This window comes from Neovison vison, chromosome 10 (genome assembly GCF_020171115.1).
Source record: "Neovison vison isolate M4711 chromosome 10, ASM_NN_V1, whole genome shotgun sequence".
NCBI classification, from domain to species: Eukaryota; Metazoa; Chordata; class Mammalia; order Carnivora; family Mustelidae; genus Neogale; species Neogale vison.
In genome coordinates this window covers 71369549-71381889 of record NC_058100.1, presented here as the reverse complement: position 1 = coordinate 71381889, position 12341 = coordinate 71369549, and the positions used below count along the sequence as shown (strand labels likewise).

At 40.8% G+C, this 12341-nt stretch overlaps 1 protein-coding gene across 6 annotated transcripts in view; it reads right to left on the bottom strand.

Annotated features, from left to right (window-relative positions):
* Window positions 1–12341, bottom strand: part of PPP1R12B (protein phosphatase 1 regulatory subunit 12B) — a 223306-nt gene that overhangs the window by 140749 nt on the left and 70216 nt on the right. For all 6 annotated transcript variants that reach the window (XM_044267619.1, XM_044267612.1, XM_044267620.1 and 3 more), the window contains exons 5-8: window positions 11278–11422; window positions 9743–9817; window positions 6812–6891; window positions 5775–5914 (exon numbers count right to left, since the gene is read on the bottom strand). In XM_044267619.1, coding sequence (XP_044123554.1) covers window positions 5775–5914; window positions 6812–6891; window positions 9743–9817; window positions 11278–11422 — 440 coding nt within the window. The remainder of the gene's footprint in view (window positions 1–5774; window positions 5915–6811; window positions 6892–9742; window positions 9818–11277; window positions 11423–12341) is intronic.

Genomic DNA, 12341 nt, shown 5'->3' with positions numbered 1-12341 from the left:
GGAAAAACCAGATAGATCTTGCTTTCTAGGTAATTATAATCAAGACATGAGATAAGATGCATAATGATAATAGTAACAACAGAAGATCGTATCTAAGTTAGGTGCTAAATTGGCTGAGTTGGATCAATGGGGCTTTATGAATCTAGAGTAAATCCTCTGAGGCAGGAAATGACAAGGAAAGATGCCACAGAAAAACTGGAAGACAAATACCAACTGGCAGGAGAAAGAAAGGGTATGAGTAATGACTCAGAAATCAAAATACACACACATCTGTTGATCAGTAAATTTAAGTCTAAGTGGGCCTAATTTAAGCAGGCCTAACTAAAGTAATGAATATTCTTGGGACTACAATAGAAAATAAAGGTAGAAAGGGTTACAAAGGATATTGCGAGTTAAGCTACAGAACTGTAGTAGGTGAACCCTCTTAATAAATAATGGTAGTCCATTTTATAGGGCCATCAAGTGGAAACCCCATCTGTCTCATTCACTGCTACATCAGCGCCTACACCTAATAGGTATGGTGGGGCCTTCTGATCCATGTACTCTGGAAATAGGACCCCAGAGTAATCCACCTATGAATTATGTGACAATTTTAAGCCACGTTCTAGCTGTAAACATTGGACAAATTACTTAACATATATGAACCTCTCTTTTCTCACTGGTTAATCAGGGATTTTAATTCTTACCTATGAATTGCTATAAAGTCTAGAGATAATGTTTTTTAATTGCATTGTTCAATGTCTGGCCATAATAAGTCCCTAGTAAACAGTTATTTATTATTAATGTTATCATTTCTTGTGGTTATTATGAATATTTAAGACATTCTTTAAATATTATCTGAATATCTCTCTCCCTAAGAAGCATACTTTGCTACTCAAATGTGACAGATCATTACAATAAGAACCCTCAGTGAATCTATACCCCTCTGTAGTGGCCTCTCAGATTGACTCTGGGTTTATCAATGTGACTTTCTTTTCTTTTTTTTTTTTTAATATTTTATTTATTTATTTATTTATTTATTTGACAGATAGGGATCACAAGTAGGCAGAGAGGCAGGCAGAGAGAGAGGGGTAAGCAGGATCCCCGCTGAACAGAAAGCCCAATTCGGGGCTTGATCCCAGTACCCTGGGATCATGACCCGAGCCAAAGGCAGAGGCTTTAACCCACTGAGCCACCCAGGTGCCCCTCAATGTGACCTTCTATGGGCACTGGGACATTAGCAAATGTGACAGAAGCAGAGGCTTGGAAAGTGCTTGTGCACTGAACATTGCCCTCTCTTCTTGTGAAATCCAACTGCTGTGGGAAGAAGCAGGGGCTAGTCTGCTTGATGAACATGGCCCACTTGCTTCATTTTAACCAACCACCAGAGAGGTGAGTAAGGCCATCTGGGACCAGCCAGCCCCAGCTAACTTACCAACTGACCACCAACACAGGTCTAAGCCAGTATTACCACACGGAGAGAAAAGCCATCCCAGGGAAGTCCCTCCCAAATTGCCAACCCACAGAATTGGGTATATATAAATAGTTGTTTTAAGCACCACTATATTTAGGAATGGCTTGTTATTTAGCAATAGATAACTAATATACCAAGTGTTTAAGTTAAATAAGTAAAAGAAAGGGGAAAATAGAAGTCCAGATCAAACCACTTACATTCACCTCAAGAGAGAATTAGTATTCTTTACAACTATATTTACATGGAAGACACATGAAAACTGTCATTTTATGAGACTCTACCTGTGGGTCTTTTTAAAAATTTTTAAATTTTTTTAATTAGCATATAATGTATTATTAGCCCCAGGGGTACAGGTCTTACACTTCACAGCCAGGTTTACACTTCACAGCACTCACCATAGCACATGCCCTCCCCAATGACCATAACCCCACCACCTTCTCCCTATCCCCATCCCCCCGACAACCCTCAGTTTGTTTTGTGAGATAAAGAGTCTCTTTCGGTTTGTCTTCCTCCCGATCCCATCTTGTTTCATTAATTCTTTTCCTACTCTGTGGATCTTTAAAAACAGGATAAATGAATTCAATAAATACTTGTTTAGGGACACCTGCATGGCTCAGTTGGTTAAGCGACTGCCTTCAGCTCAGGTCATGATCCTGGGGTCCTGGGATTGAGGCCCACATCAGGTTTTCCCTGCTCTGTGGGGAGCCTGCTTATCCCTCTCCCTTTGCCTGCCCCTCTCCCTGCCTGTGCTCTCTCTCTCTGTCAAATAAATAAATAAAACCTTTAAAAAAAATGAAATATTTGTTTAGTACATATATATTGTGTTGGGCATTTGGAAACGTTTAGATATAATCCAGTTCCCCATATTCTTCCAATATACACTTATGTATAATGTATATTTATTGTGCACCTACCACTTAGAAGACCCAGTGCCAGGCATTATGGAAGACAGAAAGATAAACAAAACACACAACACATTTCAGTGCTTCTGAAACTTGCTGGTAAGGGAAGAAGAGAGGAGATGAGAAACAAACAGAAATATCACTACTATTAGGTAGGGTAAGTAATATGAAATAAGTTCAAACAGATAGCTACCAGTCAGAGAAGGGGGAAAAACTTGTTTCTGTGATGAAAACAAGTTTCATAAAAGAAACTTCTTTTCATAAGAGAAGTGATTTGAGCTGGGCTTTGAAATATGAGGAAAACTTCAACTGGCAGAAATGACCAGGGAAGCTTGTTGGAACCATTTGGCTTCTGCCTCCATCAGGCTACAGAAACTGCTGAGATTACCAGACTCCCTAAATGCAGTCTATTTCTTGACCTCTTCCTTCCCACTCTTACCCTGGGTTTTCTTTCTTTCTTTTTTAAGCTTTTATTTAATTATTTGAGAGAGAGGGAGAGAGCATGCACAAGCAGGGGGAACAGAAGGCAAAGGGAGAGGGAGACAGAGGGAGAGAGAGAAGCAGGCTCCCCCGTGACCAAGGAGCCTGACATGAGGCTCGATCCCAGGACCCCGGGATCATGACCTGAACTGAAGGCAGCTGTTTAACTGAATGAGTCACATAGGCATCCCCTTACCCTGGCTTTCCTGATGCAGAAACACATATCCTGGTTATCCTCAACCTCTCTGACCATACCTTCTTTGCCTCCTAAACACAGCATGCCCCATGACTCTTTCTTGTACATCTTTTCTCTACAATCTCTTCCTTGGGAAATCTCCTCTTTTCCCATACCTTTAGCTTCTACCTTTTAGGCAGATAATTTTCACATTTCACTCTGCCCCTGCTACTCTGAGCAGTCCCAGATCAAAGTCAGGATCTCAGGCACACGACTTGCCAGCTATGAGACCCAATTTTCCTCACCCCTTACAGGATCAATTTCCCACTCTAAAATGTGATGATAATACATCCCTCAGGGTGTGGCTGTAAGTACATTGCAGAGTAAAAAGCACTACCCAAATATTGTTATAATCCCCCAAACTAAATATAATCTCTCTTACTAGTGAATACCATTGACAACATTTATATCTCTCATGTGACATGTATTTTATTCATGTACATGCCTTCCTATTCCCCTGTATGTCCTAGATGTATCCAACAAAAAGCATTTATTTAATGAACATGAATGCTTGTCCTGTGTCAGGCATCATGCAGAGACTTAGGAGTAAACGATAAACCTGGAGTTCCCAACAAGAATGATGAGTGCTACAACAGAGGTAAGTATGCAGTGCCAGAAGGATACAAACGGGAGCAATTATCATGGGGTGGGAGAACAGTGAAGCAATCCACTCCTTTTCAGTTTTTTATATAGAAAAACCTAAAGAAGGGCTCTTCATTCCAGTAAATCTTACAGCTTGTAACAGAAATCAGTCAATAAACATTTGATAGAAAGGAATTCTAAGGTGCAAATAAATGTTCAGGGGTAGGAAAACTAAGGGCATGTTTGGGGAAAATCAAGAAATCCAGCTTGGCTAGTAGATGACACTGCCTATAGATAGTACTGGAAAGCTCAGCTAGAGATAGATTATGAAAGCTCTTGAAGGTCAGGCTACAGGACTTGGGATTTACTCTAAAAGCAAAGATGGGAGTAGCGGAGGAGGTCGTAGATGGTTTCTGGACAGGGGTGTAATATAATCAAAGGGAGCTGAGGGTGTTTTACTCCAACCACAATGCAGAGATGGGCTGCAGGGACCAGAGACCTGAAGCATGGGAACATATCACGAAGCAATTCCAGTAGTTCAGGGAGCTCCCTCCCATTCTTCAAATACCTTGGTAGCTAACAAAGTGATCTAGCATAGAGCAAGACCAGATAGTAATTAATTCCTAAAGCTTAAGACATGTAAGCCCTCAATAAATAAAAAACATAAAAAAAGATGAACATTTACAAATGTTGATAGGTACTAGACTAGCATTTCCAGAGCAAGTTTTGCTTGCTTAATAATAGAAATTCAAGGCTCTATGAGTAAAAAGTCATCTCCTGTGCTACAAACCTAGTTGGTATCTATCTTCTCTATACAATTAGTGATCTTTAATTTCCTTTGGTGACATTCAGTGAGCTAATACTATACTAATATGAAACAGTGAGTGCAGGACACATGTACTATAAAACTTCAGTTATCGTTGGGCCGCCTGGGTGGCTCAGTGGGTTAAGCTTCTGCCTTTGGCTCGGGTCATGATCTCGGGGGCCTGGGATCAAGCCCTGCATCAGGCTCTCTGCTCAGCAGGGAGCCTGCTTCCCCACCCCCCCACCTGCCTCTCTGCCTACTAGTGATCTCTGTCTGTCAAATAAATAAATAAAATCTTTAAAAACAAAACAAAACAAAACCTTAGTTATCGTTAACTTCCAGTTATCCATGAGAGCTATTCTGTTGCCTCTGAACCTCTATTCAGTAAAACCCAGTATCTCTTTTCTCAATGTTTGCCTATGTATCAAAACCAGTGGGTACTTCTGCAACTTGTGGATCTAACCATGTTCAGCACCTCACTCTCACTGTTGGGCTTCCATATGATAACCTTAAGAAATGCCATATGAAGCATATATAATATCAATAAGAGTCATAAAGGTAAATATGATTTTGTTCCTTCTTCAATCCCCAACTCAGGAATTGAAGGAGCTTCACATAATCAGAAGGAAAATGAAAACATCTTGGGATTCTGTTTAGGGAATCAGAGGAACCTGAAAACTAAATGCAAATTTCCACCAGCTGGTTAAAGATACTTGACCAAATATGACTGCTTGAAGACTGCAAGATCTCACCTTCTCAGCCTACTGCGTATCTGATCTCTATACCCTACCAGAGAGTTGGCTCCTTTACACAAGAATTTTGGTGCACGGGAGGGGGGTGGGTTGCGGCACACCTGGGTGGCTTAGTCAGTTAAGCATCTGACACTTGATTTCCCCTCAGGTCATGGCCTAGGGTCATGGGACCAAGAGCCCTATTGGGCTCCACGCTCAGTGCTGAGTGGGCTTGAGATCCTCTCCCTCTCCCCCTCCCTGCCTGCTCGCAAGCACACGCTTGGGCGCTGGCTCGTTCTCTCTCTCTCTCTCTCTCAAGTAAATAAATAAATAAATAAATAAATCTTTTTTTTAAAAAAGGAATTTTTGTGTGTGCCTTGTCATATGGCTACATAGAAACTAATACATATATTCTAACCTAGCTCACGGTTTTTACAACCAAGTTTTCACTCAAAATTTGGTATCTTACCTTGGAAAATTAAACTTAAAGAACTTAAAGTCCTCTAAGGTCTCCTAGCTCTGATAAGCAGTTATCTCCCTGCATTATGGAAACAGAGGACCTTTGCTACCAACATCTTTACATTACCTGCTTCCTTCTCAGTTTCTGACTCAGAAGCTTCATCTTCACCTTCCTCCTCCTCTGAGCTGGAGCTGCTGGACTCTTTGCTTTCTTCCTCCGTTTCTTGGGACTTGGGTACTTCTTCTTCATATAGCATCTTCTCTTTGCTAATTAGAGATGACAATTTGAGTGTAACTCAGAAATGGCAAACTATGTAAGTTCACTGACAATCAAAAATAAGGAAAACAAATCCATAAACTTCTGTGTAACAGCAATAACAGAAATACATCAAATCCTTCTTTACATTCTTCTGAATCCTTGGGTTTTTGCAGACTAAGGTTCATACTTTAGAATATGACTTAAGTAGATCTAGCCTCTTCAACACACAGGAAAAAGGAGGGCTATGAATCTTGACAGTGATGAAGCAGGTAAATGTTTTTAAAAAGTCACTTAACAAATGTTTACTGAGTGCTTATTACCTGCCAGGAATCAAGCTGGTAACAGTGATAAACAAAACACACATGTCCCTTAGTTCAGAGACCTTACAGTTAAAGATGTAGCTAGGACTAAGAACTCCTAAGCTGGGAGGAAAATATGCTGTACACTGTCTCAATTAATTTCTAAATTTAAAACATCATCACCTGGGGCACCTGGGTGGCTTAGTTGGTTGAGTGTCTGCCTTTGGCTCAGGTTGTGATCTCAGGGTCCTGGGATCAAGCCCCATAACCCTGGTGTTGGGCTCCCTGATCATCAGGAAGTCTGCTTTTCCCTCCCTTTCTGCCCCTCTCCCTGCTCATGCTTGAACTCTTGCTCTCAAATAAATAAATAAAATCTTTTAAAAAACAAATTTTTAAAAAAACCACATTCATCCATCCTCAGTGTCTCCCTCATATATCAATGCCAGTTCTTTTGCCCCTCAAACTTCCCACATGTTTAAAGATCATTTGGTTTAAATTGAACACAGTTTCTTTCCTATATAAATTCTTGAGCTAAGTATGTCACACACACATATGTACCCAAACACAGCAGAGCTCATTGCATTTCTTAAGCCCCGAATGTCTTACTTCTTAAAGAGTCCACTCTGCAACTTGCTGTTAAGGTCTGACTCAATGAGCTTATTCCGTGTCTCTTTTTCACTTCGAAGCTGGAAATTGAGAAAACAGAGAGGAAAGGGAAGAAGTTAACTATTGGTAAAAATCAGCAGCAATGAGAAGAACTCAAAATGGTACCGTCATTCTGAAGAAGACAGGACTAACACCAAAAGGGGAAGAAAGAACTGAGAAAGAGAGAAACCCATCATTTTCTTCTTTGAAGAAAATGACAAAAATCCTCATCCAAGGTTAGAGACAAACCATGGTGTTAGAGCTTCAATAAAACTGTCTGTATCAAATATCCAAACTCAATCTTCAAAAAAACCCTGTCTTCTAGGGGAGGCTGGCTGGCTCTGTCGGAAGACCATGCGACTCTTGATCTGGGGTTTGTGACTTTAGGCCCCATGGTGGGTGTAGAGAGATTACTAAAATAAAATAAAATAAAATAAACTTTAAAAGGGAAAAAAAAAAGCCTGGCTTCTGATGAATTAAAAAAAAAAAGGGACGCCTGGGTGGCTCAGTTGGTTAAGCGGCTGCCTTCGGCTCAGGTCATGATCCCGGCGTCCTAGGATCGAGTCCCACATCGGGCTCCTTGCTCAGCGGGGAGCCTGCTTCTCCCTCAGCCTCTGCCTGCCTCTCTGTCTGCCTGTGCTCGCGCTCTCTCCCTCTCTCTCTGATAAATTTAAAAAAAAAAAAAAAAAAAAGGAGGACTACCCTATGACCCAGCGATTGCACTATTGGGTATATGTCCTAAAGATACAAACATGGTGCTCTGAAGGGGCACGTGCACCCAAATGTTTATAGCAGCAATGTCCATAATAGCCAAACTATGGAAAGAACCTAGATGTCCATCAACAGATGAATGGATAAAGAAGAGGTGGTATATATATACAATGGAATACTATGCAGCCATCAAAGAAATGAAATCTTGCCATTTGCGACGACGGGGATGAAACTAGAGGGTATTATGCTTAGCGAAATAAGTCAATCAGAGAAAGACAACTATCATATGATCTCCCTCATATAAGGAAGTGCAGATGCAATGTGGGGGGGGGTTGGGGGGTAGGAAAAGGAAAAATGAAAGAAGGTGGGATCAGAAGGGAGACAACCCATAAAAGACTCAATCTCGAAAACCAGACTGAGGGTTGCTGGGGGGAGGGGGGAGGGGAGAGGGTGGTGGGGATATGGACATTGGGGAGGGTATGTGCTATGATGAGTGCTATGAAATGTGTAAACCTGGCGATTCACAGACCTGTACCCTGGGGATAAAAATACATGATATGTTTATTTAAAAAAAAGAAAAAAAAAAGGAGGAACTTTGAAAGAATTCTTTATGACCATATCCTGAATTACGCTGGCAATAGTTCTCAAGGTAAAAAACAGGTACCAAAGGGGAAATAAGTCCTTAGAATAAATTATCTGGTATTTAGATACATGCTCTAGACAAAATGAGTTTATATCCCTGGACCCCAAAGTTATGCAGGGAGCAAAGAGAAGCAGAAATGTTATTTAGTGAAAATACTATTATGTTCAAAAACCAAACAATGCTGGGTAAAGGATACATTGAAACTCTCTATTATTTTCGTAATTTCTATGTGGTTCTAAAAATTATTTCAGAATGAAAAGTTCAAGAAAACAACAAAAACCTAACTAAAAAAAGCATACACCTTAGGAAGGCTGATTCTGCAAGATAACAGCCCAGATAGTGTATGGTAAGTCCCAAGTTTTAGCCTAGGTTCCACAGCTTACCAAAGAAGACAAAATGAAATATTAAGTTGTGTTTGTCTGAGCTTTATGTATGCAACTGTCCCACTAAGCCTTGAAGGATTTTCCCTCTACAGTCCAGACGTGGTGCCGTACATGTGTGAGGTGGGATACAGTTGACCTGTGCCACTAGGGAACTCCATAGTTACTTTTTTCAGGACTGCTCCAAGCTTCTCTCCTTTGTCTTAAACTTGAGTTCACATGCCCTCATCACAACTCATGCAAAGGAAAACACAAAGGAAAGCTAGTGATTTTTTTCTGTCCTACTCTGTTCAGACATCAGCCCTGATGATCGTCAGTAGCTGATCTTTATTCTCTTTGCCCAAATTACTCATCTCACTTACAGGTAGAAAATGTGAATTATTCACTGTTTTTTTGGATATTGGGTGGGTTTTTTCCTTCTGCAGTCTGTACATGAGTTCCATACTTAGGTAGTTCTCCCGTACAGCACTAAGCAACATAATGGTACATGTAAGCAAACAATAAAAGATTTAGAATGAGAAGGGAGAGGAGGATTGAATTCTGGGTATCTGATGAATCCTAAGTATGAATCACTGACCAAGTATTGTCCAATACAAAAAGATAGGTTTAGGTTTTTTTTTTTAAATTTTTATTTATTTTTTATTTATTTTCAGTGTTCCAGAATTCATTGTTTATGCACCACACCCAGTGCTCCATGCAATACGTGCCCTCCATAATACCCACCACCAGGCTCACCCAACCTTTTTAAGAAAGAAATAACAAATTTCTCTCTGTAATGAATTTGTTTTACATAAGCGTGTCCTTTCAGTCAATAAGGGGAGAAAAAAGTTACAAGATGTCCTCTACTCTAGTACTCCCTATTTGGAAAAAACTTTGAATATACCACATTCACTTCCTAGAACTCAAGGGTAATTATTAGTTTGCTGTTCTCATCATTTTTGACTTTCAGCTGCTTGAAGGCTAGCTTATAATGAGTAAACTTTAACAACAATGGTTTCTGGGATATTTTCTAACAGACTGTTGTTAGTCCCTGAAGGGAACAGTTGTCATCTCTGAAATGTAGCTATGTCCATTTCAGCTCTCAGCAGACATAACTGAAACAAGGTATGAGATACCTGCACTGCTAGAAAAGCTTTAAAGCATTAACCAAAGACTTACCACATTCTGCTTCTTCTGGAGCATCTCCAAATGCTCCACAACACCCTCATCAGCGACATCAAATGGCGTCTGGCCCTGGCACAGAAAAGGGGGTACCATGATCAAAAGAAAACAGAAGTAGTGATGTTGTGACTTTATCAGGGAACTAGTCAATACTCACTTTATGCCTTTGTTCCAATGATAGCTACTTCCTTAACTTACCTACTCTACATAATAATAATTGCTTCATCTATCACAGAGGAAACTTAACAGGAAACAGCAAGTCTGCTGGGGAACCTGGGTAGCTCAGTTGCTTAAGCGTCTCTTGATTTTGGTTCAGGTCATGTTCTGTGCGTGGAACCCACTTAGGATTCTGCAGCCCCTCACACACACACACCTTCACCCACGCACACTCTCTTCCTCTAAACCAAACCAAAACAAACAAAATACATCAAATCCTTTAAATACATGTTTTTCCATTTTATAAAACAGGATTGAGGAAATCACCAAATTATCTCTAATGCTTACTGCACCTCGGCATATAATCAATTAAAATCTCTATTTGTACCTGTTCTCAAATAGTCTTACTTAATATATATGATAAATTCAATAAGGGGCTTTTAAAAGCCTCAGAAGGGGGTCCAGGGCTCATGTGCACTAAAGATTAAGTCACAGCAGTCATGTCCCTTTAAGTGAGAGAAGGGTATCTCTTTTAGGACACATTGGTGCAGTTCAGGACCCTAACCCATAATCTGGGGATGAAAGCTGGGTTCAGGAAAGATGTGAAGCAGGTAGAACAGCTACTAAGTAAAAAGCCATGCCTCTGTATTCCTAGAAATACACAGCATCTTGTACTTCCTCTAGAAGTAGGGACAGGAGTTCTAAGGCCTCTAAAGTTGCTTTAGTGAGGCTGAGTAACTATTTTCAGCCAGACTCAAGGATCTTTATCATTATAATGATTTTTTTTTAAAGATTTTTATTTATTTATTTGACAGAGAGAGATCACAAGTAGGCAGAGAGGCAGGCAGGCAGAGAGAGAGAGAGGAGGAAGCAGGCTCCCTGCTGAGCAGAGAGCCCGATGCGGGACTCAATCCCAGGACCCTGAGATCATGACTTGAGCCGAAGGCAGCGGCTTAACCCACTGAGCCACCCAGGGTTTTTTGATGACTAGATGAGAGTAGAGCTCAGCGATCAAAGTCCTTGAATTAGAAATAAAATAAAATCCTTCCTAACTCCACCACAGACAGTAACCTTAGGATTTCCCTGTGCTCATTTTTGTCAAGGGCAAAAATTTCTTTTCCAGTTTATTTTAGGGGCTTCAATATAAATAGAATCAGAATGCTGATCAGTAGAGTTTTATTTTACATAGCAAACACTACTGTGTTGGTAATGGGGCAGGGGGGAGGGAGAAGGATGCAGGGAACAGAGCCAATAGCTACCCGTGATATGTATTTCCCTAGACAGTAAACCTGGCCATTTAACTGAAACTTTAAGCCTTTTGTTCTGGAGACCCAGCCACCAATTTTACTCCCTTTTAGAGGGTCAGGCATACTAACCAGTTTGTTCCTGATATCCATGTCACAGAGTGCTTCTGCCAGGATGGAACAAGCCTCCTTTACTCCCCAGTGTGCAGCAGCATGGAGGGGAGTCCAACCATCATAATCCTGAACATTGAGTTCATAGCCAGCCTGGATTAAAAGTCTAAGAAGAAAACCCCAAACAAGACACTTATACTCTCTATATTACAGTTTTCTGCCAAATAAACTATCACCTAATTGATATTCAGACTTCGGCCCTGAACTACTGGGAAATTGTGGTTACTTTTGGCCTCTAAGGCACAGCTCTGGCTTCATGGTTCCTACACTGAGAGCCAACCAGAGACAGCAGTTATCAACCACCCTGAAAGGTCATAAGGTATTTCCTAGGCATATCCATGTTACACCACACAAACGTAGTGTTTAGAAAGGTATATCCCTTTGAGAGTCACCAAAGCCTGATTAAATTTGCCAAATCACAACTCTGTTACAAGGCACGTTTTCCATTTTTCAGTACGGGAGGAAAGAACATCTAGAATGAGAGCTCAATTCTCCTCCGGGCTCTTTACTTACTAACTTTCTAGTTGATATTTGCAGGATCCCATATATTTACTGCAGACTCTCAAACTCCCAACTCTGCGAAGTATTTGCTTGGACTTCTTGCTAACTATCAAAATCTGTGTGCATGGAGGAAGAAAGGTGTAGGATTCCTGAGACCCCAAAATGCACTGGCCTGACTTGAGGTCACCCATATCATGGGCCTCCAGACACCTTCTAAGAAATGACCAGAATATGAATGTCATTCTCAGGCAGAAACAGTACACCGACATATTGCCACACCCATTAGAAACCCCATATTCGGTGGAAAGCGAAGCACTGGAAGAGTCTGGCAACAACCACACACACAATGCTATCAGCTACGAGCATCCGGGAAAGACTGTCAACCCATAAGCATCAAAAGCTACATAAAGCATGTACGGACAAGGAAAAAATGGAACAGGCAGAGTAGTAGAATCCAAATCCCTCTTATCAGTTTAACTACTTCACTCTAACTGGACACTGCACACTCAAGATCTGTACCCTTA